The sequence below is a fragment of the Diabrotica virgifera genome, chromosome 5, assembly GCF_917563875.1.
Source record: "Diabrotica virgifera virgifera chromosome 5, PGI_DIABVI_V3a".
NCBI lineage: Eukaryota > Metazoa > Arthropoda > Insecta > Coleoptera > Chrysomelidae > Diabrotica > Diabrotica virgifera.
This window is the reverse complement of record NC_065447.1, coordinates 230,289,463-230,315,345: the sequence shown is the minus strand read 5'-3', so window position 1 is coordinate 230,315,345 and position 25,883 is coordinate 230,289,463. Positions and strand designations below refer to the sequence as shown.

At 33.8% G+C, this 25,883-nt stretch overlaps 1 protein-coding gene across 3 annotated transcripts in view; it reads right to left on the bottom strand.

Moving 5' to 3' along the window:
• LOC114327169 (sushi, von Willebrand factor type A, EGF and pentraxin domain-containing protein 1) overlaps window positions 1-25,883 on the bottom strand; it is a 254,273-nt gene that overhangs the window by 8,093 nt on the left and 220,297 nt on the right. For all 3 annotated transcript variants that reach the window (XR_007698379.1, XM_028275693.2, XM_028275694.2), the window contains 5 exons: window positions 16,765-16,955; window positions 12,414-12,587; window positions 11,895-12,358; window positions 9,250-9,614; window positions 6,614-6,939 (listed from right to left, as the gene is read on the bottom strand). Coding sequence is in view for 2 of the 3 variants with exons in the window: in XM_028275693.2 (XP_028131494.1) it covers window positions 6,614-6,939; window positions 9,250-9,614; window positions 11,895-12,358; window positions 12,414-12,587; window positions 16,765-16,955 (1,520 nt within the window). In the remaining variant the exon portion in view is untranslated. The remainder of the gene's footprint in view (window positions 1-6,613; window positions 6,940-9,249; window positions 9,615-11,894; window positions 12,359-12,413; window positions 12,588-16,764; window positions 16,956-25,883) is intronic.

Sequence of the window (25,883 nt, the reverse complement as noted above, 5' to 3'; positions counted from 1 at the left end):
TCAGTCTATGTTAATATATAAGCCTATGGTTTTCACATAGCATTCAGGCTTTCTTTATAGATACAGATTTAATATTTTGCAGCGTTGCAAGATGAATCTCATGTATATTCATTTCGTTTAGTCCCAACCGTATATCTTAAAAAAATAGATTATAGTGCAACATACCTGTAACTTCCATTCCGTTCTCCGTTATTACTGATTTGAGCGCATTTATTATTGTATAAATTCCTGATAAGTATTATAAGATGGTCATATACTATCATTGCATCTTCTTCTTCTTAAGGTGCCGTCTTCTTTCGAAGGTTGGCGATCATCATGCCTGTTTGTATTCTGTTTACAGCGGCTCTAAAAAGCTTGTTACACGACCAATTAAACCCATCCCTCAGAATGCATAGCTATGACATTTATAACCTTCTGTAGAAGGTGATAAATATTCTGTAGAAGTTGATATTTTTGTTCCTCTCATCAGGTGGTCAAAGTATTGTAGTTTTGTATCTCTATTTCAGTATTCCGTTCTGTTTATTTCGAAATATTCGCAAGATTTCTTCATTCTCTGTAACTCCGTATATGTAAGACTCTCTCAGGATTCTTCTGTAAAGATCTCGAAACCTTCCACTTCATTGCAAAGCGAACGTAAAAAGCAAAGCACACAAAATGCTAAGCTATACAGATCGGTAGGACAAAATTATATGTTTTGAAAGCAATTATACTACCCACAATACCTAAGTACAGTAACACAATCGGTTAACCCAATTTTCCCTCTACAGAAATATCCCTATTCGTACATACTTAGATGAAACATCATACATGAAACAAGACATTTTAGTAACCCAATGAGAAGTCCCAAATCCCAAAATCTAAAGACTTCTACCTTGGAATCAACCTTCTGGTCACAACCTCATTCCGTGCTTTTTACAATTTGCAAAGCAAACAGACGATGAATAAAGCAGACGAAAGGGGATCTACAATATGCAGTCACCCTGGAACGGAATAAAATATAAACTGTCTTTCATTTTCTATATATATAACACTGGCTTATAGCGTCCTGTGCCTTCCGGTTCCTATTCTCCAGCCGCGTCGATCTGTCCAACCTCCTGGTCGGAGATCTCTCTCAGACATGGCTTTCTGGATTCCACTTATCCAGGTTGTTTTCGGTCTGCCCCTTTTCCTTCTTTCCGGGGGTTGCCATTCCATTATTAGCTTTGGGAGTCGATGTTCCTCCATTCTTTGTACATGGCCATACCAACAAAGTTGGTATGGCCATTTCCAGTGCGAGCAACTTCTGTTCTGTTCGCTTATTTAGTTGCCAGGTTTCACATCCATACAGTACCACGCTTTTAAAGATGCTATTATAAAGCTGTGTTTTCTTTTCTTTTGATATGGTTTTTGACCAAAGTAGTGAGTTCTAAGCTCGTATTACCTTCTTTCCATTCATAATTCTTTCCTCTATTTCGAATTCTGTTCTTCCACTTTGTTGGATTCTCGTTCCAAGGTATACATAATCAGAGCTTAGCTTGATAACCATATCATCCTCTAGTTGTAACTCACTTTTCTGTCCTCCTATACACATATATTTGGTTTTCTTTATATTAACGTATAGGCCCCATTTTTTGTATTCTCGAAACAATTATATCATCTTTATCCTGGGCAATCACCACATGATCGTCAGCAAAATGCAGTGTGTATAGTGTTGAGTCGTCGTTTAGCCACTTATTCAAGACCTCATTTATATAGATTTTAAACAGTGTTGGCGATAAGTTTCATCCCTGTCGTAGTCCCTTCTTCACCATGAAGCGATTGGATAATCTTCTGTTGATTTTTATGTTTGCTTGGATATTGTTATAGAATTGTTGCACTGCTTTTATTAAAGTTATATTAATAGGGGATTTTTCCAGGACTTGCCATACTTTACGAAGTGGTACGGTATCATATGCCTTAGTTAGATCGACAAATAGTAGATGTATTTCTCTGTCTCTGGCTATTTTTTTTTTCGTTGAGTTGGTTGATCGTGAAGATGTGGTCGATACAGGATCTTCCTGCTCGGAATCCTGTTTGTTGTTCGATCTCTAAAGGTGCATTTTCATTTTCTATTAGAGTTTTTAGAGTTTTCCCATATAATCTGCTAAATCTCTTTCATTTTCTCTTAGTTTAATTAAATTTCAGTGGAATCTTGATGCATTGACCGGAGCTGACTGCATATTGTGGTCTCTTTTGTCTGCTTTATTCATCGTCTGTTTACTCTGTAAATTGTAGAAAGCACGGATTGAGATTTAACCAGAAGGTTGGTTCCATGGTAGAAAGTCTTTAGATTTTCGTATATGGGACTTCTCATTGTGTTAATAGATGTCGTTACAGCGTCTGAAAGCGAATGATATATATAATTCTGCTTAGGAAGTTAGCTTGTTTTCTTTTCGATTCATAAGGTTTGATACAAAACCGTTCTTGAATCGTTACGCGCATGCGCAATAACGAATAATTATGCGCAATAACACATTTGTCGTTACTGCGCATATTCGTAACCGTACAAGAACGGTTTTGTATCGAGTTGGAACAAACCTATAGTATACCATATAGCCTCTCTGAAGAGCCCTAAGAGGGTGAAGCCTACGAAACGAATGATAGTCGCCTCTGAAACGGAATGAAATCGAAACTGTCTTTCATTTTACATTTTAGTAACTGTACATAATGTTAAATTAGTAATGTTGACATGCATTATACAGGTTTTAGATGAATGATACGTGAGATGTGAAAATGCCATGGTGAATATTTTATTAGGTACATTGTGCAATCGGTTTCTGTTTAACTTTTTGAAAGAACCTTCTGTAGAAACGAGTTTTTTTACAAATTACAATGTTTAGAGGTAGTTCAATACTTGTGATTTAGATAAGTTTCTTTACATTGAAAATGTCATATATGAAATAGTAGTTACAGCAACATTCTGTTTAGTTAAATTTTTAACAGCACTGTAGAGGTCTAACCTTTAGATGAATTATAAATTAAATCTTGACAACTATAAGCTCACTAGCTTACTAAACCACTTATACAAGCTCTTTACTCCAATACTAGCAAATAGATTGGAAGTAAAACTCGAGATCTATCAGTTAGAAGAACAAGCAGGGTTTAGATCAGGCCACGGAACAAATGACCATCTGCAGTCTTAACATTCTAGTCGAAAGATCTATCGAATATAAATATAATAGACCCCTTGTTCTTACTTTTGTTGACTTCCACAAAGTATTTGACACACTGAAAACAGTCGCTACCTTAAAATCACCATCAGAATGCAGAATAGATCACAGGTATGCGAATATTATTCAAAGTGCATACAAAAATGTAAAGCTTCATTGCATGACAGGAGATAAAAATTGGCAGAGGGGTACAACAGGATGGATACTTTGTCGCAAAAACTATTTATAAGTCATGGAGTACGCAGTTAAACGATTAGAGTAGGACTCAAAGGGTATTAACATCGATAGAAAGAAACTAAATCATACCCGATATATATGCCTATGACATTGTTCTCATAGCAGACAACTTAAGAGAAGCCAGAGTTATGGTACAACAACTACAGCAAATAACACTAAGAGCCGGTTTAAAGATACACTATGGGAAAACGAAAATGATAACGAATCTCGTTTCCAACGAGCCAATAGAAATCGAACTAACAGTGACAAATTAAAGATATAGTCTGGGCAGATTATCGGGGAATAGGCCATTTTTGGGAAAAGTTATTGGTATGCAAAGTCCACAGATAGTGTGCTACTTTTTTTATAAATAAAATGGCGCCCGAAAATCGTGTTTTTTTTTTTTCAATTTTTGCTCTATAACTCCAAAGATTTTAACTTGACACCAGTGGTGTCATGGTGCCGGAACGTCGTTCCGGCACTGGTTAAGAAAAAATTAACAATAACAATTAAAATAAAATAAAAAGCAACAATTCCAGAATTTCAATATTTTTTAATTAAGCAAATTTTAATGCATATACATTTCAAAATATGCAGACACAACTTGTATTAAAAAAACATCAAGTAATATTTTACTTGTCAAAAGTTAGTAAAAGTGCGTTCCGGCACTGCTAGTTTTGCCATGACACCACTGCTTGACACCAAAAACACTCAAATAAAAATTAACCGTAATTAAATACTGCATAGAGACGTGTTTTTCCCGATTTACTTCGACGAAAATTTTCCCCGGAAAATGCGGGTTTTTCCAACAAAATCTTTAATTTTCAACTAAAATTTTAGATAAGTAATTGTTTATCAATAATTAAATAACTTGGTAATATAAAAGCTCTTTTCGTATAGATTATAATTCCAATAGATGATGGAAATGGAATGAACAGTTTAGCAACAATTAAATTGTTAATTAAAAATTTACGGCCGCTATAATAACCACAATAATTATGATACATAAGAGTAACTATGATTTTTGTATAAAAAGACACTGTACCGATCTAATGTACTTTACAGAATTGAAATTGGACTATTTACGCATTAAATCATGGAAAACGGTATTCGAAAAAAGCCACAGGGCGCTTCTTTTAAAAGAAAAAACGTTTAATTGTGATGAGTGGTTCCTGAAATACAACCGGTCAAAGTTGACCGGCATTTACGGCAAAGATATAAACAATAGGATCATAATTTTCGAACCATCACCTTTTTATTTCGGTCCTCTTTCTCCACACCAATTTTCATATCTTTAAAATACTTACAACATATATTATTATAATAAAAACTATCGATATTACGAGTGAAAATTGCCAAAAATAACAAAATTACAATCAAAAATTAGGTTGGAGAAAATGTAATCTCAAAGTTCAAAATCGGTATACGTTAAAAAATGCATTTTCTCGGCTTCCCATGGAGCAATTTTCTTCATTATTTTTTTGTTCCCAAGTAACTTGAGTAGAGCCATCTAACTAACGCATTATTAAATGTCAAAGTTGCTTTTGTTTTGTTATAATAAATTAATTTATTTATTATAACAAAAACTTTTAATTTGTTTAAATAAAGATTGTTTAAATAATTATACAGCTTTCAAATGAGAATATTTGTGTTTTTAACGTTAAAAGGTATGCTTGTAGTAAGTTTATCTAAAAAAAGTATACAACTGGAAAAAATATGTAGTTTTCTTTTCTTATAAATAAATTAATCTACTATAACAAAACAAAAGCAACTTTCGACATTTAATAATGCGTTAATTAGATGGCTCTACTCGAGTTACTTGGGAACAAAAAAAGAATGAAGAAAATGCATTTTTTTAACGTATACCGATTTTGAACTTTGAGAGTACATTTTCTCCAACCTAATTTTTGATTAGAATTTTGCTATTTTTGGCAATTTTCACTCGTAATATCGATAGTTTTTATGATAATAATATATGTTATGAGTATTTTAAAGATATGAAAATTGGTGTGGAGAAAGAGGACCGAAATAAAAAGGTGATGGTTCAAAAACTATGATCCTATTGTTTATATCTTTGCCGTAAATGCCGGTCAACTTTGACCGGTTGTATTTCAGGAACCACTCATCACAATTAAACGTTTTTTCTTTTAAAAGAAGCGTCCTGCCGCTTTTTTCCAATACAGTTTTCATGATTTAATTTAATTTAATATTTCCTGAAATATTCTATTTGTTTATTAGCCAAAAAATTGTTTATAATTTCAAAAAATTCCTGAGGTCACTTAAATAGTCCAATTTAAATTCTGTAAAGTACATTAGATAGGTACAGTGTCTTTTTATACAAAAATCATAGTTATTCTTATGTATCATAATTATTGTGGTTATTCTAGCGACCGTAAATTTTTAATTAACAATTTAATTGTTGCTAAACTGTTCATTCCATTTCCATCGGCTTCTGGAATTATAATCTATACGATAAGATCTTTTATATTACTTATTATAGTTTTTTATTATTATTTTATTATTATTTTATTATATAGTATTTTATTATAAGTTATTTAATTATTGATAAACAATTACGTATCTAAAATTTTAGTTGAAAATTAAAGATTTTGTTGGAAAAACCCGCATTTTCCGGGGAAAATTTTCGTCTAAGTAAATCGGGAGAAACACGTTTCTATGCAGAATTTAATTACGGTGAATTTTTATTTGAGTATTTTTGGTGTCAAGTTAAAATCTTTTGAGTTATGGAGCAACAATTGAAAAAACACGATTTTCAGGCGCCATTTTGTTTATAAAAAAAGTAGCACACTATCTGCGGACTTTGCATACCTATATTATTAATATATACAATCATAAGATTCGATTCCAGCAATAAAATTGCTGGTAAATAACTTTTCCTTGTATTTTGCTAATAAGCCCAGAGTAATAGTACAGTTCTACATTATTGACCAGTCATTTAACACATTAAACGCCCACGTGAGTTGTATTTAACTAACCCCTTGTTTGGACCAGACGTTCTGTGAGTTAAATATTATTCCATTGACATGGAGATTCTAAACAAGAAACCTGAGCTCAAAAAAACATTAATTTGGCGGTTAATGTGTTAAACCACAATATTGAACTAACTCTACTACAGAAGAATTTATCCAACATTGGCGTAGTTGTAGTTATTAAAACAGATCTACTCTTCTAACTATCGTCTTCGTTACCTTTTTTGCCAGGATAGGCATGGCGTTTCAGTCTATCGTAGAGGTCGTCTTTTGTACCATATATACTGGCATTAGACCTAGCTAAACTATTCATCTTGCCGTTGACTCCGTTGTGCAAGCTCTCCTTCATGTAGGTCTCGTTGTAGAAGTTGGGCATCTCCCAGCCGTCTTCTTCGTCATCGTAGTAGTGTGCGTATGTGGAGTGATGACTAGGAGCTATGCTTTCGGCGTACGGAGTTGGGGCTCCGTAGTAGAAGTTTACTTGGGAGCCGTTCTGATCGGTGGCGGGAGTGAGGAGTTTCTTTGGTTCTTTCCTTCGGCTTGCCCTAAATAGTACAAAAAGTATTAATCAGTATATATGTTACTGGCCAAACCCGATTTCAGGACAAACTAGTTTGGCCTAGGCCAAACTTGTATACCAGTATACAAGTTTTTTACTTCTGTATGAGTTTTTTAACTATGGTATACAGCCAGCTACTGGGATTTTCCCATTGATTTTATATATTTTATTATATACAGTACGTAAATCGTTCAGCTGGACATAGCGAACATACATTGTATATATTTAGATGCATAAATACATACAATGTATTACATTGAGATAATTGTGGCAACTGAGCTCTCTCGATGACAATATGGATGTTAGCATTAAGGTGCATTAACCTCAAAATTGACAACCCATTTCGACTGACACAAATAAACGTCAAAATATGAGTAGCTAAATGTAGTAGCTAAATATTTTTGGCCTAAGGGAATGGGAAAACTGTTTAGCTTTGAAATTAGATTTTAAATAAAAAATATTTTAAAAAGGAAAGTAAAATTATTAACCCATTAATCATAAACTTTGTTTTTTATTTATTTATTGACAGCCTTGCTTCAAAACTTACTCATTCTGTTCGTTCTAACAGCTCTATTGTACCAAAAACTCGTACTCGAACAGAAGCTTCAACTAACACAGGTTAGCGTAGTTGCCACAATTCTCTAAATGTATATTCCCTATGTCCAGCTGAACTATTTACGTACTGTATAATAAAAACAAGAATAAAAAACCGCTAAACGCCGTAAAAATGAGTGGCGCATACAATATTCCAGCTACAAAAGATCTGATATGAAAATTACGTGGCGCGAAAATGTATTTTCATTTTGATGCAAAACAAAATTCTAGTTTTATTTTAAAAGATTTTTCCATAATAGTTGCTAAATTTGAAGTAAACGCGCCACAAAAGAGTAAATTTGATACAGTTTGAATTTTAAAAACTCTTTTGTGGCGCGTTTACTTCAAATTTAGCAAATATTATGGAAAAATCTTTTAAAATAAAACTAGAATTTTGTTTTGCATCAAAATGAAAATACATTTTCGCGCCACGTAATTTTCATATCAGATCTTTTGTAGCTGGAACATTGTATGCGCCACTCATTTTTACGGCGTTTAGCGGTTTTTTATTCTTGTATCAGGAATTTTTCAAGTTATATACAAATTAAATGTATGAAGTTGAATGCAATTTTTCTCGTTACACGTTAAGCTTTATAAATGGTCACCTTTGTCGCATTATCTCCCAAATGATTTAGTGTCCATCGAATGTACACTAGATTTTTTTCCAGTCGAAATAGATTGAATAAACATATTGGGATGGCCGGTAAATGAACTCGGATTGCCCGTTGCAGATCAAATTTAGCGTCGTAACCACTACAACTACATAAACCATTTCGGGAATAATCGTTAATTGGATTATACTTTTGTAGCTTAATAACTTCTAAACGGATTAACCGATTTTGATCACTAAATATGAGTTTGAAACGTATTGACAAGTACTATCTGATGCATCTGAGGTCAAGTATGAAAACTAAAGCTGTTACAGAAATTATTGAGCTTGAAACACCGTTCTTCCCCATAGGAAATAGATTTGATCATACTTATGAAGCGTATAACTTAAAATTTCTAATTTTCCCGGATATGAGGTAAACAACGTTAGATTCGCCTATATAGCCCTATAGCTGGCTTACGGGTAGTCAGAAGTCAAAAATTACACCGGTTCTGAATCGGCCCTCACACCCTCTTGAAACACAAAAAAAAAATCAGATCGGTGTAACTTTTCCACATACATACATACATACATACATGCATACATACATACATACATACATACATATCCACAAACATTTTCCCTTTTTTAAATAAAAATTGAGTCATACTTCTGAGCTCGATAACTTTTGAATGGCATAACCGATTTTCAAAATTAAACATGCGTTGGAAAGGCATCTGTGCTATCAGAAGCCGCAAAGGTTGGGCTTAAGTTTTTGAAATTTTTGGGATCGAGAACGAAAAACAGACTCTAAATGGGAAGGGCCGTAAAATCCACACCCTTTGACCAAAATGGAGATGTAACATATGGATGGACGAGTCTTTTCCTATACTTTAAGATGGGATCTGGCTCAATTTTCAATTCAGTCAGGTTTAGAAATTCGAAAATTTCGTGTATATGTAGTGTCGCTTGTAGGGATGTTGTGCGCCACTGGTGAGAACTGCCGTTCTCTGTGGATGTATGTAAGAAGTGGAATATAATAACTATCTACACCATATGCCTGTATTTTCATACTAATATTAATAATTCAACTTAATAATCTATTAAACTTACCTTGCACAAATCATCCAAATCAAAAGTACGATAAAGATAATAAGGATGACGGAAGCAGCAATACCACCGACAATATAAGCAAATTCGGATTTCTCTGCGCAGTGCTTTCCAGTAAAGCTGCCAATACATCTACACGATGGCTGCCCTCTAACATCTTTGACGCAAGTGCCTTCGTTTTCGCAATATCCGTCGCAGACATCAAAGCAGTTACCGATTGTGCCGGTACCGTTAAAGCCAGGTTTACACTCGCAGTCGAATTCGCCCTGCTTCGGCCCTTCGGGGATGAGGAGGCAGTAGGCGTTGACGTCACATTGCATTTCAGGATCATTGGTCTCGCAGGGATTGGTACACTCGGATTTGCTGGTCTATAAACAAAATATTTTATAAATAAGTAAGAAAAGTGAATAAACTTTCTAGATGTCACAATGTAACAATTACCAGACTACACAACAAACATGAGTTCTCCGTATATCATAAACCTATATTTATTTATTAATACCGAAATTTATTCCATTTAGTCCATTCTTTCACAGTTTTTGCTCTAAATTTTAAAGAACCGCTTGGATTGACATGAAATTTGGCATACGCATAGCTTACATATCAAAGAAAAAAGTGATATTGTGCCGATGTGTGCTTTTGCCCTGGGGGTGACTTTCACCCCCTCTTGGGGGTGAAAAAATATACATTCCAAATAAGTCCGGAAATGGATAAACTGACTAATTCTAAGCAACTTTTGTTCTATAGAGCTTTTTCGCCAAGTCAACACTTTTCGAGTTATTTGCGAGTGAATATGTTCATTTTTCAACATAACTACATTTTTAGACGGTTTTTCGCAAATAACTCAAAAAGTAAATATTTTGTCGAAAAAAAAAGTTCTAAGCAAAAATATAGCCAGTAAAAAAGTAAAAAAAAATGGTGCCCGCGTTAGGTTTCTGGACCTCGTAAAACCAGAGTTATAGCCAATGAAAAATAGATTCATATTCATCAAATTTCAAATAGAATACTTCGAAGTGAAATATCCAAAATATTAAGCACTTTTTGGGGAAAACCCATTATAACTTTTTTAAAGTGTTTAAAAAAGCTTTATTTATATTTTTATAAAAAGTTTCTAGCATTAAATTTAAGCAAGTTACGCTCAAAATAAAGTTGGTCGCTTTTGTTTTGGCAAAAAAAATCGGGAAGACCACCCCCTAATTAGCAACTTAAATGAAATTAATCGTTACCGCTCCACAAATTATTTTACTTATGTTGTGTTTATATGATCTGTAAGTTTCATCGATTCAAAGTGTTTATTTTGGAAAAAATTTGGTTTTAAAGTAAAATTTTTAAAAATTTTAATTTTGAAAAATATGCTTTTTTTCAAATTAACTTAAAAATTGTTAGAGGTACCAAAAATCTCGCAAAACAAAAAAAGTCAGCATTTCTTTTCTGAATATCGTGTATTTTTTTGTTTTTCTGTTAGACAAAAATTGATTGAGATTTGGTGTTTCTAAATTTGCATACATTCGTGATCAGTGACTCGTTCAACCCCTTTTAATTACAGCCCTTTCAAAAATAAGGACTTTGAACCGATGAAACTTACAGATCATATTATAAACAATACATACACGAGTCAAGAAACTTGTGAAGTCGTAACGATTAAGTTCATTTGAGATCCTAATTAGGGGGTGATTTTCCCGACTTTTTACCAAAAAAAAAGGGACTAACTTTATTTTGAGCGTAACTTGTTTACTTTTGATGCTAGAATTTTTTTTTATAAAACAAAAATGAAGCTTTTTTAAACACTTTAAATAAGTTGTAATGAGTTTTGCCCGAAATGTGCTTCATTTTTGGTTATTTCACGTTAAAGTATTCCATTTGGAATTTGACGAATATGAACCTATTTTTAATTAGCTATAACTCTGCTTCTACTAGGTATAGAGACCTAATATATACACCATTTTTTCAGTTTTTTACAGGCTATATTTGCTAAGAATGTTTTTTACAAAATACTCACTTTTTGAGTTATTTGCGAAAAACCGTCTAAAAACGTGGTTATTTTGTTAAAAAATGAACATATTCACTCGCAAATAACTCGAAAAGTATTGACTTAATGAAAAAGCTCTATAGAACAAAAGTTACTTAAAATTAGTCAATTTATCCATTTCTGGACTTACTTTGTACGTATATTTTTTCACCCCCGAGAAGGGGTGAAAGCCACCCCCAAGGCAAAAGAACACATCGGCACAATATCACTTTTTTTCTTTTACTTGTTAGCTATGTGTATGCCAAATTTCATGTCAATCCAAGCGGTTCTTTAAAATTTAGAGGATTTGCCATATTTTACCGTTAAAGAACGTACTATAGGGATTTACATAAAATTGGCTACAAAATTAAGCAGGTTTTGGAAAACTTAAATTTTATTTCGTTTTATGGGGTTTTAGAACAGGCAAAACTTTTTATCAAGAATGACATTTTTCGCTAAAATTGAAAATAAAAAAGTTTTTCCTCTTGGGCACCCCATCCGTACACACCCGGTATAGAGACAAAAACACGGTGGAAGTTTGGGTGCGACGAACAAACAGGGTTAGGAAAGCCGACCCCGCATAGGAATAATGGCTATGAGCAAAGAGAATGATGATGATGCTAAAGGTGATAATACTTACTCCTGCAGGTCCTTTGGTACTCGTATTTGGAGGGCACGGAATACAGGAAGTCTGCTGATATTCTGACTGATAAAATCCTTTCTTACACTCGTCGCATCTGTTCAGAGTTCCATTCAAGTATGTACCCGGTTTGCACACAGGCAAAGAACATTCCTCTCTTGTGACAGCTCCAGTTTTCTGCGTCGTATAGTCCAAGGGACACATCTGGCAAGCAGATTCGATACCTTGGGTTCTGTAGGTTCCTCTTGGACACGGTTCACATTTACCATCGATTCCTAGCTGTAGACCATTAGCGCATTCGTCTCTACATTCCTTAATCGATACTGCTTCGTTGGTTCGTGTAGTTTTGCCGAGGCCGCAGATTTCGCAAGAGAAGGATCCTTCGTTGGGTTGGTAAAAACCGTATCCACAGCTCCTACAGAGGCCTGCTTCATGGTCGTAGAATTTACCAGCGGGACAGCGTTCTACAAATCACTTATTAGTGTTTTCAAGTCGTTTAGAATATTAAAACTATGTTACCTTTACAATCTGCTGCACTTCGAGCACCGACGGTTACAGTGACGCCTGATCTACCTGCTATAGCTGGACATTGGATACATTGAGTCTGGCCAGTTTCACTTTGGTAGTAGCCTTTGGCACATGATATACATGTTTTGGTGTCCTTGTCGTAGTAGGTACCGATAGCACAAGGAACTGAAATAAAGATAAATCATACAGGGTGGGGTATTAGTGTGACAAAGTCCAATTACTCGTTTGCCGTAAGAGATTCGAAAAAAAGTTATTTACATAAAAGTTGGGGCACGGATAGGACCATAATTTTAAAATATTTTCAGACATACAGGGTTACCCGTATTGACAGGGTGACACAAACTTGTTTTTTTAAATGGAACACTCTGTATAATTTTACATATTTGGATTCTCCTCGATGTCTTATTTATCAAAATATAGGGTTTTAATACGAGGTAGTTTAAAAAATAATTAAGTTTTATTGTTAATTTCGTAGCAACATTCACACCCTGTAGAATTGTAGTGATTTGACATCAAAGTTTCTATTTATGGTCAAACGATTTTTAATATAGTCTACTATTGTTAAATATTAATAATATAGCGAAAAGTTTAATATTAATATACAGGGTTAGTCAAAACTCGGAATGAATATTTTCTGAGTTTTTATAATGGAACACCCTGTATTTTAGTATTGTAATGAAATGATATTTTATGGTACTTTTTTATTTCTTAAGCATTCCCTATACCTAAGTGCTTTAATTTTTGAGTTATTCGTGATTCTTTAATTAAAATATTAATTGCAACAAAAATTACGTGAAATTTTGTTAGGTGGCTGTGCAAATATTTAATCAAAAATAATTTTTCGAAAAAATTTTTTGGATGAGATATCCAAATACCTACGTAGTCAACGTAAAATATTAATAAAAACATACAAGAGTCTACCTAGTTGGCTATGACAATAAATTTGCTAAAACATTTGACATTATACTATTTTTATATTTAGTTCCAGTTGCTTTGGTACCATTACTAATATGATTTTTTCTAATGAGTAACTGATGAGTAACTGATCAAAATGGTTTTTGTGCTAGGAGAGTATAACAAAAATGTGCTACTAGCAATAAGAATTTTTCATCAGCAATTCTCTGATGGACGAAAACCAAGAAGAGAAACTTTTGAAAGTACACTTAAACGATTTCAACAGTCTTGGTCTAGATGGTTAGATTATAAGAACGTTCTTCCTAATATGGAGATCCTTAGATACACTAAGGGCCGGTTGTTCGAACGCTAATCAATGATGATCATTATCAAATATTTAATTACTGTCACAACTGTCAATGTCAACTTTGATTGGGTTGCTGAAAACATAATTATTGATTAGAATTATGAAATTAGTTAATCAATTATGTTAATAATTGTTATGTTCATTGATTCAGAGCCGGTTGTTCGAACGCTAATCAAGAAATTGATTATAATCGATCAGTTTATTGTAATCAATTTTCTTGATGGGAATCAAATCGAGACATCAAAAATGCATGTAAAACACTAATCATTCATTTATTGTAGGTAACGCAGTAATTAAAATATAGCCGCAGCTCTTAAATTATTAAAAATTGCTTATTATTATTGATTTGTAAGTAAAAGCAAGAAAATAACATCAGAAAGAGTTTAATTATGGTTTATTTTAAATTAAAGCCAAAATAATAAAATAAGTCAGTCAACATAACCTCAAAATATGACATCTGTCAGAAGTACGCTTATTCAAATATAATTGTAATTAAATATTTGATAGTGATCAGTGGATTCCATTTTTGATAAGCGTTCGAACAACCGGCCCTTACTGATCTCATAATTATAATCATAATTATAATCAATTATGTTTTCAGCAACCCAACCAAAGTTGATATTGACAGTTGTGACAGTAATTAAATATTTGATAGTGATCATTGTTGATTAGCGTTCGAACAACCGGCCCTAAGGGTTACGTTTATTTCATTTTATTCATTTACAATAGTTTTTATTCGATCAGGTTTCTCGTAATTTAAGTATCCAGTCCGTTGAAACAGTTTTAGTATACTTTCAGAAGTTTCTCTTCTTGGGTTTCGTTTATCAGGGAATTGCTGATGAAAAATTCTTATTGCTAGTAGCACATTTTTGTTATACTCTCCTAGCACAAAAACCACTTTAATCAGTTACTCATCAGTTACTTATTAAAAAAATTAATATTAGTAATGGAAACAAAGCAAATGAAACTATAAAAATAGTATAACGTCAAAGGTTTTAGCAAATTCATTGTCATAGCCAACTAATAGGTAGAATCTTGTATGTTTTTATTCATATTTTACGCACCAACAACCTTAACTACGTAGGTATTTGGATATCTCATCCAATATTAATAAATTAAGGATCAGTCTAGATTAATATCTACTTTTTTTTGAAAACTTATTTTTGATTGAATATTTGCACAGCAACCTAATACAATTTCACGTAATTTTTGTTGCAATTAATGTTTGAATTAAAGAATCACGAATAACTCAAAAATTAAAGCACGTAGGTATAGGGAATGCTTAAGAAATAAAAAACTACCATAAAATATCACTTCATTAGAATACTAAAATACAGGGTGTTCCATTTAAAAAAACTCAGAAAATACTCATTCCGAGTTTTGACCAACCCTGTATATTAATATTAAACTTTTCGATATCTTATTAATGTTTAACAATAGTAGACTATATTAAAAATCGTTTGACCATAAATAGAAACTTTTATGTCAAATCACTACAATTCTACAGGATGTGAATGTTGCTACGAAATTAACAATATAACGTAATTATCTTTTAATCTATATTTTAAGAAAGAAGACATTGAGGAGAACCAAAAATGTCAAAATATACAGGGTTCTCCATTTAAAAAAAAGAAAAGTTTGTGTCACCCTGTCAACACGGGTGACCCTGTATATCTGAGAATATTTTTAAATTACGATCCTATCCATGCCGCAAGTTTTATCTAAATAACTTTTTTTCGTATCTCTTACGACAAACGAGTAATTGGACTTTGTCACACTAATGCCCCACCCTGTATGTTAATTGAAGAGTGGATATTAAAAAGGGCCAAAGTGCCAAAAACAAACTTTTGTGATAATCTAAAAGAACAGTATAGAGGTCCAAAAGCTTATTGCAAAAATAATTTCCTATAACTAAAAAAATTTTTTTAAAGAAGCAAATTAAGAAATGACGTGCACTATCTTTTATGAGATACATTTTAAGGAGTGTCTTGTTTTTTTTTTCAAGCATCTTCCTCAATCTGAAGCAGCTGTTTGTAGAAAAGTTGGTTGAATAGATTCGTCTCAATTTAACGGTCATTTCGTATCATTGCGCCAACTCTTAATTATGATTACCTAAATGTAACGATTTTTTTTAACTTGGTCGTTAATGTCTTTAATTGATTTCCTATACCCAGAATCTAATAATTGGCGAACATCAATATTGCCAATATCTAAGAGTTGCAATTCATTTTTTAAATGAATTTGGGAAGATCCGTGTTTTTTATTTTTACCGATAAATGAGATAAATCCCGAACGTCCGTTTTTGTCCACTCTGAAGAAATAGTTTCTTTTTTCGAAAATATTAAACATGGAAAACAAAACAAAGAATGTAGTTTATCACACCCGCACAACCACGAAGTTTTTTATATTGTTCAACTTTAAAGCAACGTTTAAACTTTTTGTTTTTTATAGCACATTCTTGTACCAAGTTTATCTCCGGCCGAGGTGGACCATTCTTTTTTATACGAAGTCGATTTTCAAAACTATTTGCATTTTCTTTTATAAAATCCACTGAATAAGGCTCCATCATAAAACTATTAATATTGTATTTAAGATTTAACCATATTTAACTAGAATCCACAACAGAAAATTCCAAACTGTGGACCGAAACGCTCCACTGGTCTCTGGGTGCACTGCACAAATCCTTACTGTTTTAGATAGGCGAAATGCTTTTTCACCGATTTTAAGATTTCTCTTTCTAACTACAGGGGTAGGTTAGTACCGGCTGATTCAATTTGAATTCTGCACCAGAGCATAAGTATCTGCACTTACCACGTGCATCCAGCAGCGTAGAGCAAATAAATACGTTTAATAAATAAAGTTATATTTTAATGATACTATGAGATTAAAAAAAATATTTTAATGACATTTTAATATTTATGAAATTTAAAAAAAAACTGTATTTTGATTAACTTTTATTGGATGTTCACTGCACAAGTGAACCAATGGAGAAACCGCCCCTGTACACTATATTACCGAGTGCTTCTTAAGAGTCAGACTGCGATTAACTAAAAAAAATTAAAAACTACTAAAAATACGTACCACAATCTGGCGCCATAACAACCTGTCCAACAGGACAAGCGTAGTCGGACTGAAGAAGAAGGGAAGATGGATCAGGCACTGTGTTGGGTAGAATATCTCCAACGTCAAACTGATCTTCTTCCAAAATGAGTTTCTCTAAGAGAGCTTTGACCGTCGTCCTTTCATTCGTGTTTATATTGACCACAGGATCACTAAGAGAAAAAAACCGTTAATTTGTATATAGTCCAGTCGTCAGAAATTTGATCTCTAAAAATGAGACGGATAAGCTGAATTTTTTTCAAGAATGTTAATTTTGGGACCCCAAAGAAGATGGAAAACAGTTTGCTACTACTACCACCGCTCCCACCATAGTGGGTATATGTAGCTGAGTTCATTTTGAACCAAAAAATGTAAGTTAGCACTTTTTGTGTAGAATAAACAGTTCGCTCAGAAACAACACTTGACGCGACAGGCCATTTTGAATGTCAGTTATGCGCGAAATTATTTTTTTAAATAAAATTTGTACCTATTAAGGAAGTTAGGACAAATAATCCCCGGACAAATAATCCCGGACAAATAATCCCGGACAAAAATCCCCACAAATTATCCCTGGGCAAAAAATCCCCGGACAAAAAATCCCCACAAAAAATCACGGACAAATAATCCCCACAAATTTTTTAGGACAAAATATCCCCACAAAAATCCCGGACCCCCTATTAAGTTAACGGTAAAAATTCGATATATTTGATCAGAGTCCATGGACAAAAATCAAAATGCATTTTAAAGATGTTCCTATAAATCTTATAAATAAACAACGGTTGCCCGGTTTTTATAATTTTTTACGATTCTCATGCGTGAGATCAATAAAAGGACCCCGCACAAACCTTATGGAAAATAGGTCCCAGTGGATTTCGTTCATACTTTGGGAAAATACTCTTTGAAGCATCCTGATAAAAAGTTCTCATGGGCACAACTCAATCGTATGAAGGATTTTCAAGATATAGAGGTCCAAACTCGGAAAATTATAAGATTTACGGGGTATTCCAATTTCGTGAGTTACTGGTTATTTGGCAACTTGTAGAAGTTTGGATCAAGGAAAAGTACTAGTAGTCTAGGATTTTTTCTGGCTATCCAATGGCGACCTTTACTTTGACCTTGGCCTTCAACGGACTTCATCTTCTAGCGTTTCGAGGGCTTTAGGCATTAAATTGATATAAACAGATTACTCATGGGTTTTTGGGATCGCAAAAAACGAATATGCCATCAGAATTGCCCTCCGGATGACCTGGTGGCCAGGGCCCCTGCCACTGCAAGGGTCGTCATCTTCTAGAGTTTCGATGGTTTTTGGCATTTAATTGATGCAAATGAATTACTGGAGGGTTTTTTGAGGTCGGTAAACACGAATATGCCACCAGAACCGACTCCCGGAGCACCTGGTTTCCAAGGTGAATGAAAGGGGCTCCTGGAGTTTCGAGAGTCTTTGGTACTACATTGATGCAAACGGATTAATTATCGGTTTTTGGGGTTGCTGAACACGAATACGTGATCACATTGTGCCTACGGCACAATGTTATTCGTGGGTCGGATCTGATAGTGTATGCATGTTCAGCAATCCCAAAAACCTAAGAGTAATCCATTTGATTCCTTTGAAACTCCAGAAGATAACCTGTCTTAGGCACCAGGTGCTCCTGTGTCTGTCCTGATCACGTATTCGTGTTCAACAACCCCAAAAACCTATAACTAATCCGTTTGCTTTAATGTAGTACCCAAGACCCTCGAAACTCCAGGAGCCCCTTTCATTGACCTTGGAAATCAGGTGCTCCAGGAGTCGGTTCTGGGGCCTGATTCTAATTCATTTCGACAGTCGCAATTTTATTTCGACACCGCCATGACAGCCGGAGAGTATAGCGATTCTTGGGGATATTAACCTTATCATGTTGAGACTGCTCAGAATTTGGGTTGGCGCTTCGGTTTCTTGGATTTTGTTGATAGTCTGGGAAAATTATCGAAAAAATACCATTTTTGGGAAAAATTATTTACCAGCTATTTTATTGCTAAAATCGAATCTTAAGATTGCATATATTAGTAATATGGGGTATGACAAGTCCGCAGAAAGTGTGTTATTTTATTTATAAACAAATTAGCACTCCTAAATCTTCTTTTTTTTTTCAATTAGTGGTCTGTAACTCCTATAATTTTTCCTTTGAGCCAAAAACACTCAAATAAAAATTCACCGTAATTTAGTTCTGCACAAAGTTATTTTTTTTCCGATTTCCTTCAACAAAAATTTTACTCAGAAAATCCGAGTTTTCCCAAAAAATCTGCCATTTTCAATTAAAATTTTAGGGAAGTACCTAATTATTTATCAATAATTAAATAATTGAAGACATGAAAGATTTATTATAGTAGATTATACAGAGGGGCTAAATTATGGAATAAATTCATTTCTTTAAAACGGACGATTTTGGAGCAAAATCCCGAAAGAGGTCGATTTTTATTTTTAAATTACAATTTTTTGGCATATATTTCATACTAGTGACGTCATCCATCTGAGCGTGATGACGTAATCGATAATTTTGTTAATGGGAATAGGGGTCGTGTGGTAGGTCATTTGAAAGGGCGTTTAATTCTCTATTCAGTAATATAAACATTAATATCATTAGGTATTTATACAGGGTTGCCAAAAAAAATTTTGAATTAAATTAATTGGCGCAACAAGAAGAATGTATGTAATTTATTTAACTCAAAATACATTGTACTGCTGTCAGAAAATAGAAAAAAAGGTTTATTTCACAAATAAACATTTCTTTTCGCTTAAATTAAATCACAAACAGCCTCCCTCCTACCTATTGGCAGTTTGAACTTTTAATTTAAGCTAAAAGCAATGTTTATTTGCAAAATAAACATTTTTTTTCTATTTTCTGACAGCAATAGAATGTATTTTGAGTTAAATAAATTACATGCATTCTTCTTCTTGCGTCAATTAATTTAATTCAAATTTTTTTTTGGCCTCCCTGTATAAATAATGATATTAATGTTTATAATACTGAATAGAGCATTGAACGCCTTTGTAAATGAGCTACAACACGAACCCATATTCCTATTTAAAAAAATAATTACGTCATCACGCTCGGATGGATGACGTCACTAGTTTGAAATATATGCCAAGAAATTTAATTTAAAAATAAAAATCGACTTGTTTCGGGATTTTTCTCTAAAATCGTCCATTTTAGAGAAAATGAATTTATTCCATAATTTAGCCCCTCTCTGTATATCAGGAGACCGGCGACAATCTAACCAATAGTTTAGCAATAATTAAAATGTTAATTAAAAAATTTCGGTCGAAATAATAACCAGAAAGATTATGATACACCAGAATAACTATGATTTTCATATAAAAAAGCACTATACCTATTCAACGTACCTTACAGGATTGAAATTGGACCATTTGAGCGGTCTCAGGAATGTTATAAAGAAACAATTTTTTGGCTTATAAACAAATAGAACCCCTCAGAAAATATTAGATTAAATTAAATTAAGTTAACGCTGTTGAAAAGAGCACCGCTTCTGTGTCCTTTTCGAAGAAAAACAAATTGAATTGCGAGGAGTGATTCCAGGTATAACCGGTCAAATTTGACCGGCATTTGCGACAGAGTTATAAACAACAGGATTTTAATCTTTGAACCATTAGATACCTTTTAATTCCGGTCCTCTTTGTACATACAAATTTTCATATCTTCAAGACACTCATAACAAAAAAGATTTATGTCACTGTCACCAAATTATTTAATTATTGATAAATAATTACTTCCCTCAAATTTTAGTTGAAAATTAAAGATTTTGTTTGGAAAACCCGAATTTTCCGAAGAAAATTTCCGTCGAAGGAAATTGGAATAAATTATCAATGTGCAGAATTAAATTACTGTCAATTTTTATGTGAGTGTTTTGGTTTAAAGTTAAAATTTTCGGAGTTATAGAGCAATAATAAAAAAAAAGATTTCGGAGTGCTAATTTGTTTATAAACAAAATAGCACACTTTCTGTGGACTTTGCACAGCTATATTACTAATATAGGAAATCTTAAGATTTGATTTCAGCATGTCCAGCAATAAAATAGCTGGTAATTAATTTTCCTTGTTTTTTACTAATTTTCCCAGATTATTACCTCACATCTTTCATTGAGTTGATGATTCATGTTGTGGACATTCTCAATTATTATATTTCTAATTTAATACTATTCTATCTAATTCCTCAAAACAAGCAAATTTCAATTAAACCCAGCTATATTATAATACCTTTTGATTTAGTTTTCCTTGCAAGAAATAAACAAAACACATCTAAACTAAACCTAACCTCGCTTTTGGCCATTCATTCATCTCCGTGTCAAATAATTTCGACAGTCGCCATATTGAAAGCGACTTGTTTTTGGTCGAAATTTGATTTAGAATCAGGGCCCTGGTGGCATATTCATGTATAGCGACCTCAAAAAACCCTCCAGTAATTCATTTGCATCAATTAAATGCCGAAAACCATCGAGACTCAAGAAGATGACGTCCCTTGCAGAGGCCCTGGCCACCACGTCATCCGGAGGGCAATTCTGATGGCATATTCGTGTTTAGCGATCCCAAAAACCCATGAGTAATCTGTTTATATCAATTGAATGCCGAAAAGCCTCGAAACTCTAGAAGATGACGTGCGTTGAAGGTCAAGGTCAAAGTAAAGGTCGCCATTGGATAGCCAGAAAAAAATCATAGACTACTAGTACTTTTTCTTGATCCAAACTTCTACATGTTGCTAAATAACCAGTAACCCACGGAATTGGAATACCTCGTAAATCTTATAATTTTCCGAGATTGGGCCTCTATATCTTGAAAATCCTTCATACGATTGAGTTGTGCCCATAAGAACTATTTATCAGAATGCTTCAAAAAGTATTTTCCCAAAGTATGAACGAAATCCACTGGGACCTATTTTCCATAAGGTTTGTGCAGGGTCCTTTGTCATTTTCTTTAACCAGTCGCTTTGGAATTTCATAAATCACCAATCTGATAAACAAAGTAAATCAACTAAGGAGTTTTTGGAATAAGGAAGACTGAAATAGGATTGGCAAACTACTTTATGTCTAAAAAAAAGTCGAAGTTTTAATCTAATAGCACATAAAATGGGACCATTTTCTAGTCCCAGACGCTCCGAGGCTTCTAAAAATGCAAGTCATAACGGATGCTGAGACTAAAGAGGATGAGGGAATTTTACAATTTATAATTCACGTCCTATCTGCTCAGCGTGATAAAGTTCCAGCGAAAATGAATCCCCCCATCGTACTCCGACTGGAGTCAAAATGCAAATTAAAAATGAATAAACATTTTTAATGTCGTTGCAATACGAAACTACAGCCATATATTTTAGTTCAATCAGAGAGTGCGGCAAGTACCCTACCGGTTTCTAGACTTATTAGTCTCTCGTCAGGAGGTGCATATTAGTCTAGGCGCCAGAGGGGTCACCGTGTTCTTTTCAATTCTGATGGACAAATTCAACGGTTTCTTATGGATTTTTGGCTGCTGATTACGAATTTCGAGGGTGGATTTCGATCCGGGTGCTCAAAAAATTGTTATAAACAATTTAATTGTTTATAAGGCTCTGGCTCAAACTAAAAGAGATAAAAAAGAATGTTTCAAATAAAATTTGTTCGGTAATAAAAAACGAAGAAAAAAACGTTTACTAAACTTAAATCCAACAATTATAACTCAAGATATTGTAAAATTAGTGCACAATGCAAATTGCAAAATAATTATTTTTCGAAGCTTTATCGATTGTAACTCGTCTTCTACGCATGGAAATGAGCCTTAGAAGTCTCGTCTGAGAGGTCTCGTTTTAAAGATTCATTAATAGGCTTCCAAACAAAGTTTGTTAAATTACTTTATCTTCATTTGTTTTAAAATTATACCTGTTTGAAGTTATACTTTTTCTTAAAAAAATTGTACATTAATTTGTTTATAAGGGTTTCAAGTAAATTTGAGCTACAAACATTTATACTTTAATTAACAATAATGATAGAAGAACCCAAAAGGAATAATTTGAGCTTAAGAAAATGTTCGTAAGTTTATTTTTGGTCAAGATATCGATATTTTAATGGCGCGCTATGAGGCACAACATCGGTTCACAGTCAAATATTTTTCGACGCTTTATCGATCGTAACTCGGCTTCTACGCATGCAATTGAGCCAATATGTGATATCCATATAAAAATGGATCAAGTTATTTTGCAGCATCATCATTGCATATAAAAGGAGCATTTATGTTGTGGCGGCATACACACAATTGACGTGCCTTGAAGATGCTGCAAAAGAACTAGATCCACTTTATATGGATACTATCCACTATCCACTATCCACTGGATATCTATATGATATAGATTATATCTATATCATATAGATAATTAGACTCTGAAGCCCCAGAAAGTTTTAGTTTTACTGCGTACAAGAACAGACTTAGTACCACCATGTAACTGTAAAAATTGCTCCAAGAACTTATGCAGATGTAAAAAAGCTGAGATTCCCTGTATATCTCGATTCAGATGCATGAAACAAAAAGTTTGTAAAAATAGTATTAATAAATAATCTTCTTCTTTAAGTTCCATCTTCTATCGAAGGTTGGAAATCATCATAGCAATGCGGACCCTGTTGACTGCCGCTCTAAATAGCTCTGCACTACTGCATTCGAACCATTCCCGTAAGTTCTTAAGCCAGGATGTTCTTCGTCTTCCCACATTTCGCTTTCCTCGGATTTTGCCTTGCATAACAAGTTGTAATAATGAGTATTTTTGCCCTCTCATCACATGTCCCAAGTACTCAAGTTTTCGTCTTTTGATAGTTAGTATTATTTCCGGTTGATTTCCTATCCTTCTAGTTACTTCCACGTTCGACATTCTTTGAATCCATGATATTCGTAGGATTCTTCTGTAACACCAAAATTCAAAGGCGGCCAACTTATTCAAATGGACTTGTTTCAACGTCCACGCTTCCAAGCCGTAAAGAAGAGTAGAGAACACGTAACATCGAAGCATCCTTAGACGTAGTTCTAACCTTATATCCCGACAACAAAGAAACTTTTTAAGTTTAATGAATGATGCACGTGCTATTTCAATACGTGTCTTAATTTCTTTGGTTTGGTCTACATTTGATGTTATCCATGTTCCTAAGTATTTGTAGTTATCCACACTCTCAATCACAGTATCTTCAATAGTTAATTGGATGTTTACTTGTGCTGATTTAGTTATGATCATGCATTTAGTTTTCTTTAAATTCATCTTCAGTCCGTACTCATGACAGCGTTCATTAAGGCATTGCATAACATTCTGTAAATCATTGTTGTTATCTGTTATTATTACTGTATCGTCTGCAAAACGTAAATTGTTCAAAACTTCTCCATTGATGGATATACCTTCTATTGAATTTGAGAGCGCTTCTTGAAATACCGTTTCACTGTAGACATTGAAAAGTAGTGGAGACAGCACGCAACCCTGACGGACTCCTCTCTGTATTTTGATATCTTGGGTGTCCTGGTTGTCAACTCTTACCTTGGCAGTTTGATTCCAATATATATTAGATATAATTTTCATGTCACGACTGTCAATATTTTTGCTTTTTAATATATCTACAAGCTTTTTATGTTGAACTTTATCAAATGCCTTTTCAAAGTCTACAAAACATAAGTACATATCCTGATTCATGTCCATGCATCTCTGGGCCAGCACATTCAAGCCGAACAAAGCATCTCGCGTGCTCATACCATTTCTAAAGCCAAATTGTGTGTCACTGATTTCATATTCGAGAGTTTTAACAATTCTACTGTGTATTATTTTCAAAAATGTTTTAAGTGTGTGACTCATTAAAGATATTGTTCTGTGATCCGAGCAGGTTATTGCACTTGACTTTTTGGGAATTGCTACAAAGGTCGATTGCAGCCATTGTTTGGGGATTGTGGCAGTCTGATATATTAGATTAAAGAGTTCAAGCATTACATCAAAACCATCTTCATCAATCAGTTTTAATAATTCGATGGGCACATCATCTGGTCCAGTAGCTTTACCCTCTTTCGTGTTTTTGATGGCATAGATGACTTCGTCTCTTAATATTGGTGGTCCAGTATTCTCTGTGATCTCTAATGACAGTTCTCCTCTTTCATCATTAAAGAGTTGTTGGATGTAATTGGTCCATTGACACAATCTCTCCTTCACGTCAGTAATAATATCCCCTTTATCATTTTTAAGGGTATTCGTTCTTGTGCTTTTTCTAGAACCTGTCATTTCTCTGATTTCCGCGTGTAAATTAAAGCTGTCATACTTTTTATCCAGGTCTTCTATTTCTTTGCATCTGTCGGAGAGCCACCTCTCTTTTGCCTCTCGAATTTTCTTTCTGATGTTTCTCTGAATTTATTTGTATTTATTCGGGTCTTTTGTTTTATGTTTTCTTCGTTCTTCCATAAGTTCAAGAATTTCTACTGTCATCCAAGACTTTGTCCTTTCTCCAAGTGGTTTGAGGGTTTCTTTTCCAACTGACACTAAGGCATGTTGAATTTTTCCCCATCTTCTTTGACTTTCCTTAAGTTCTCGTTTATTTTAAATTTCGTTTCCGCATAGGTCTTGTCCTGTCTGAGCCACCTTGTATCCATGATTTTATTGGAGCTAGGGCTCTTTATCGCCTTTAGTTTCACTCTCATAGACAAAACAACCGGGTTGTGATCGGAGGATATGTCCGCTCCTGGATAAGTTTTAGATGATATTATATAATTTCTATATCTTCTGTTGACGATAATATAATCTATTTGATTTCTGACTATTTTGTTGTTATTGTCAGCTGGTGACTTCCATGTATATAGTCTCCGTTTAGGAAGTTTGAACAAGGTATTTGCAATTATGAGTTCCTCATTGATACAGAAATCAACAAGCCTATCGCCACGTTAATTTCTTTCCCCGAGTCCATATCGCCCCACACAATTCTCCACTTCTCCTTGACCGACTTTAGCGTTCAAATCGCCCATTATAATATTTATGTCATGTCTTTTAGTTAGCTTTAAGACATTGCCAATTTGTTCATAGAAGGCCTCTATGGTGTCTTCATCCTTGTCTGCAGTGCGTGCATAT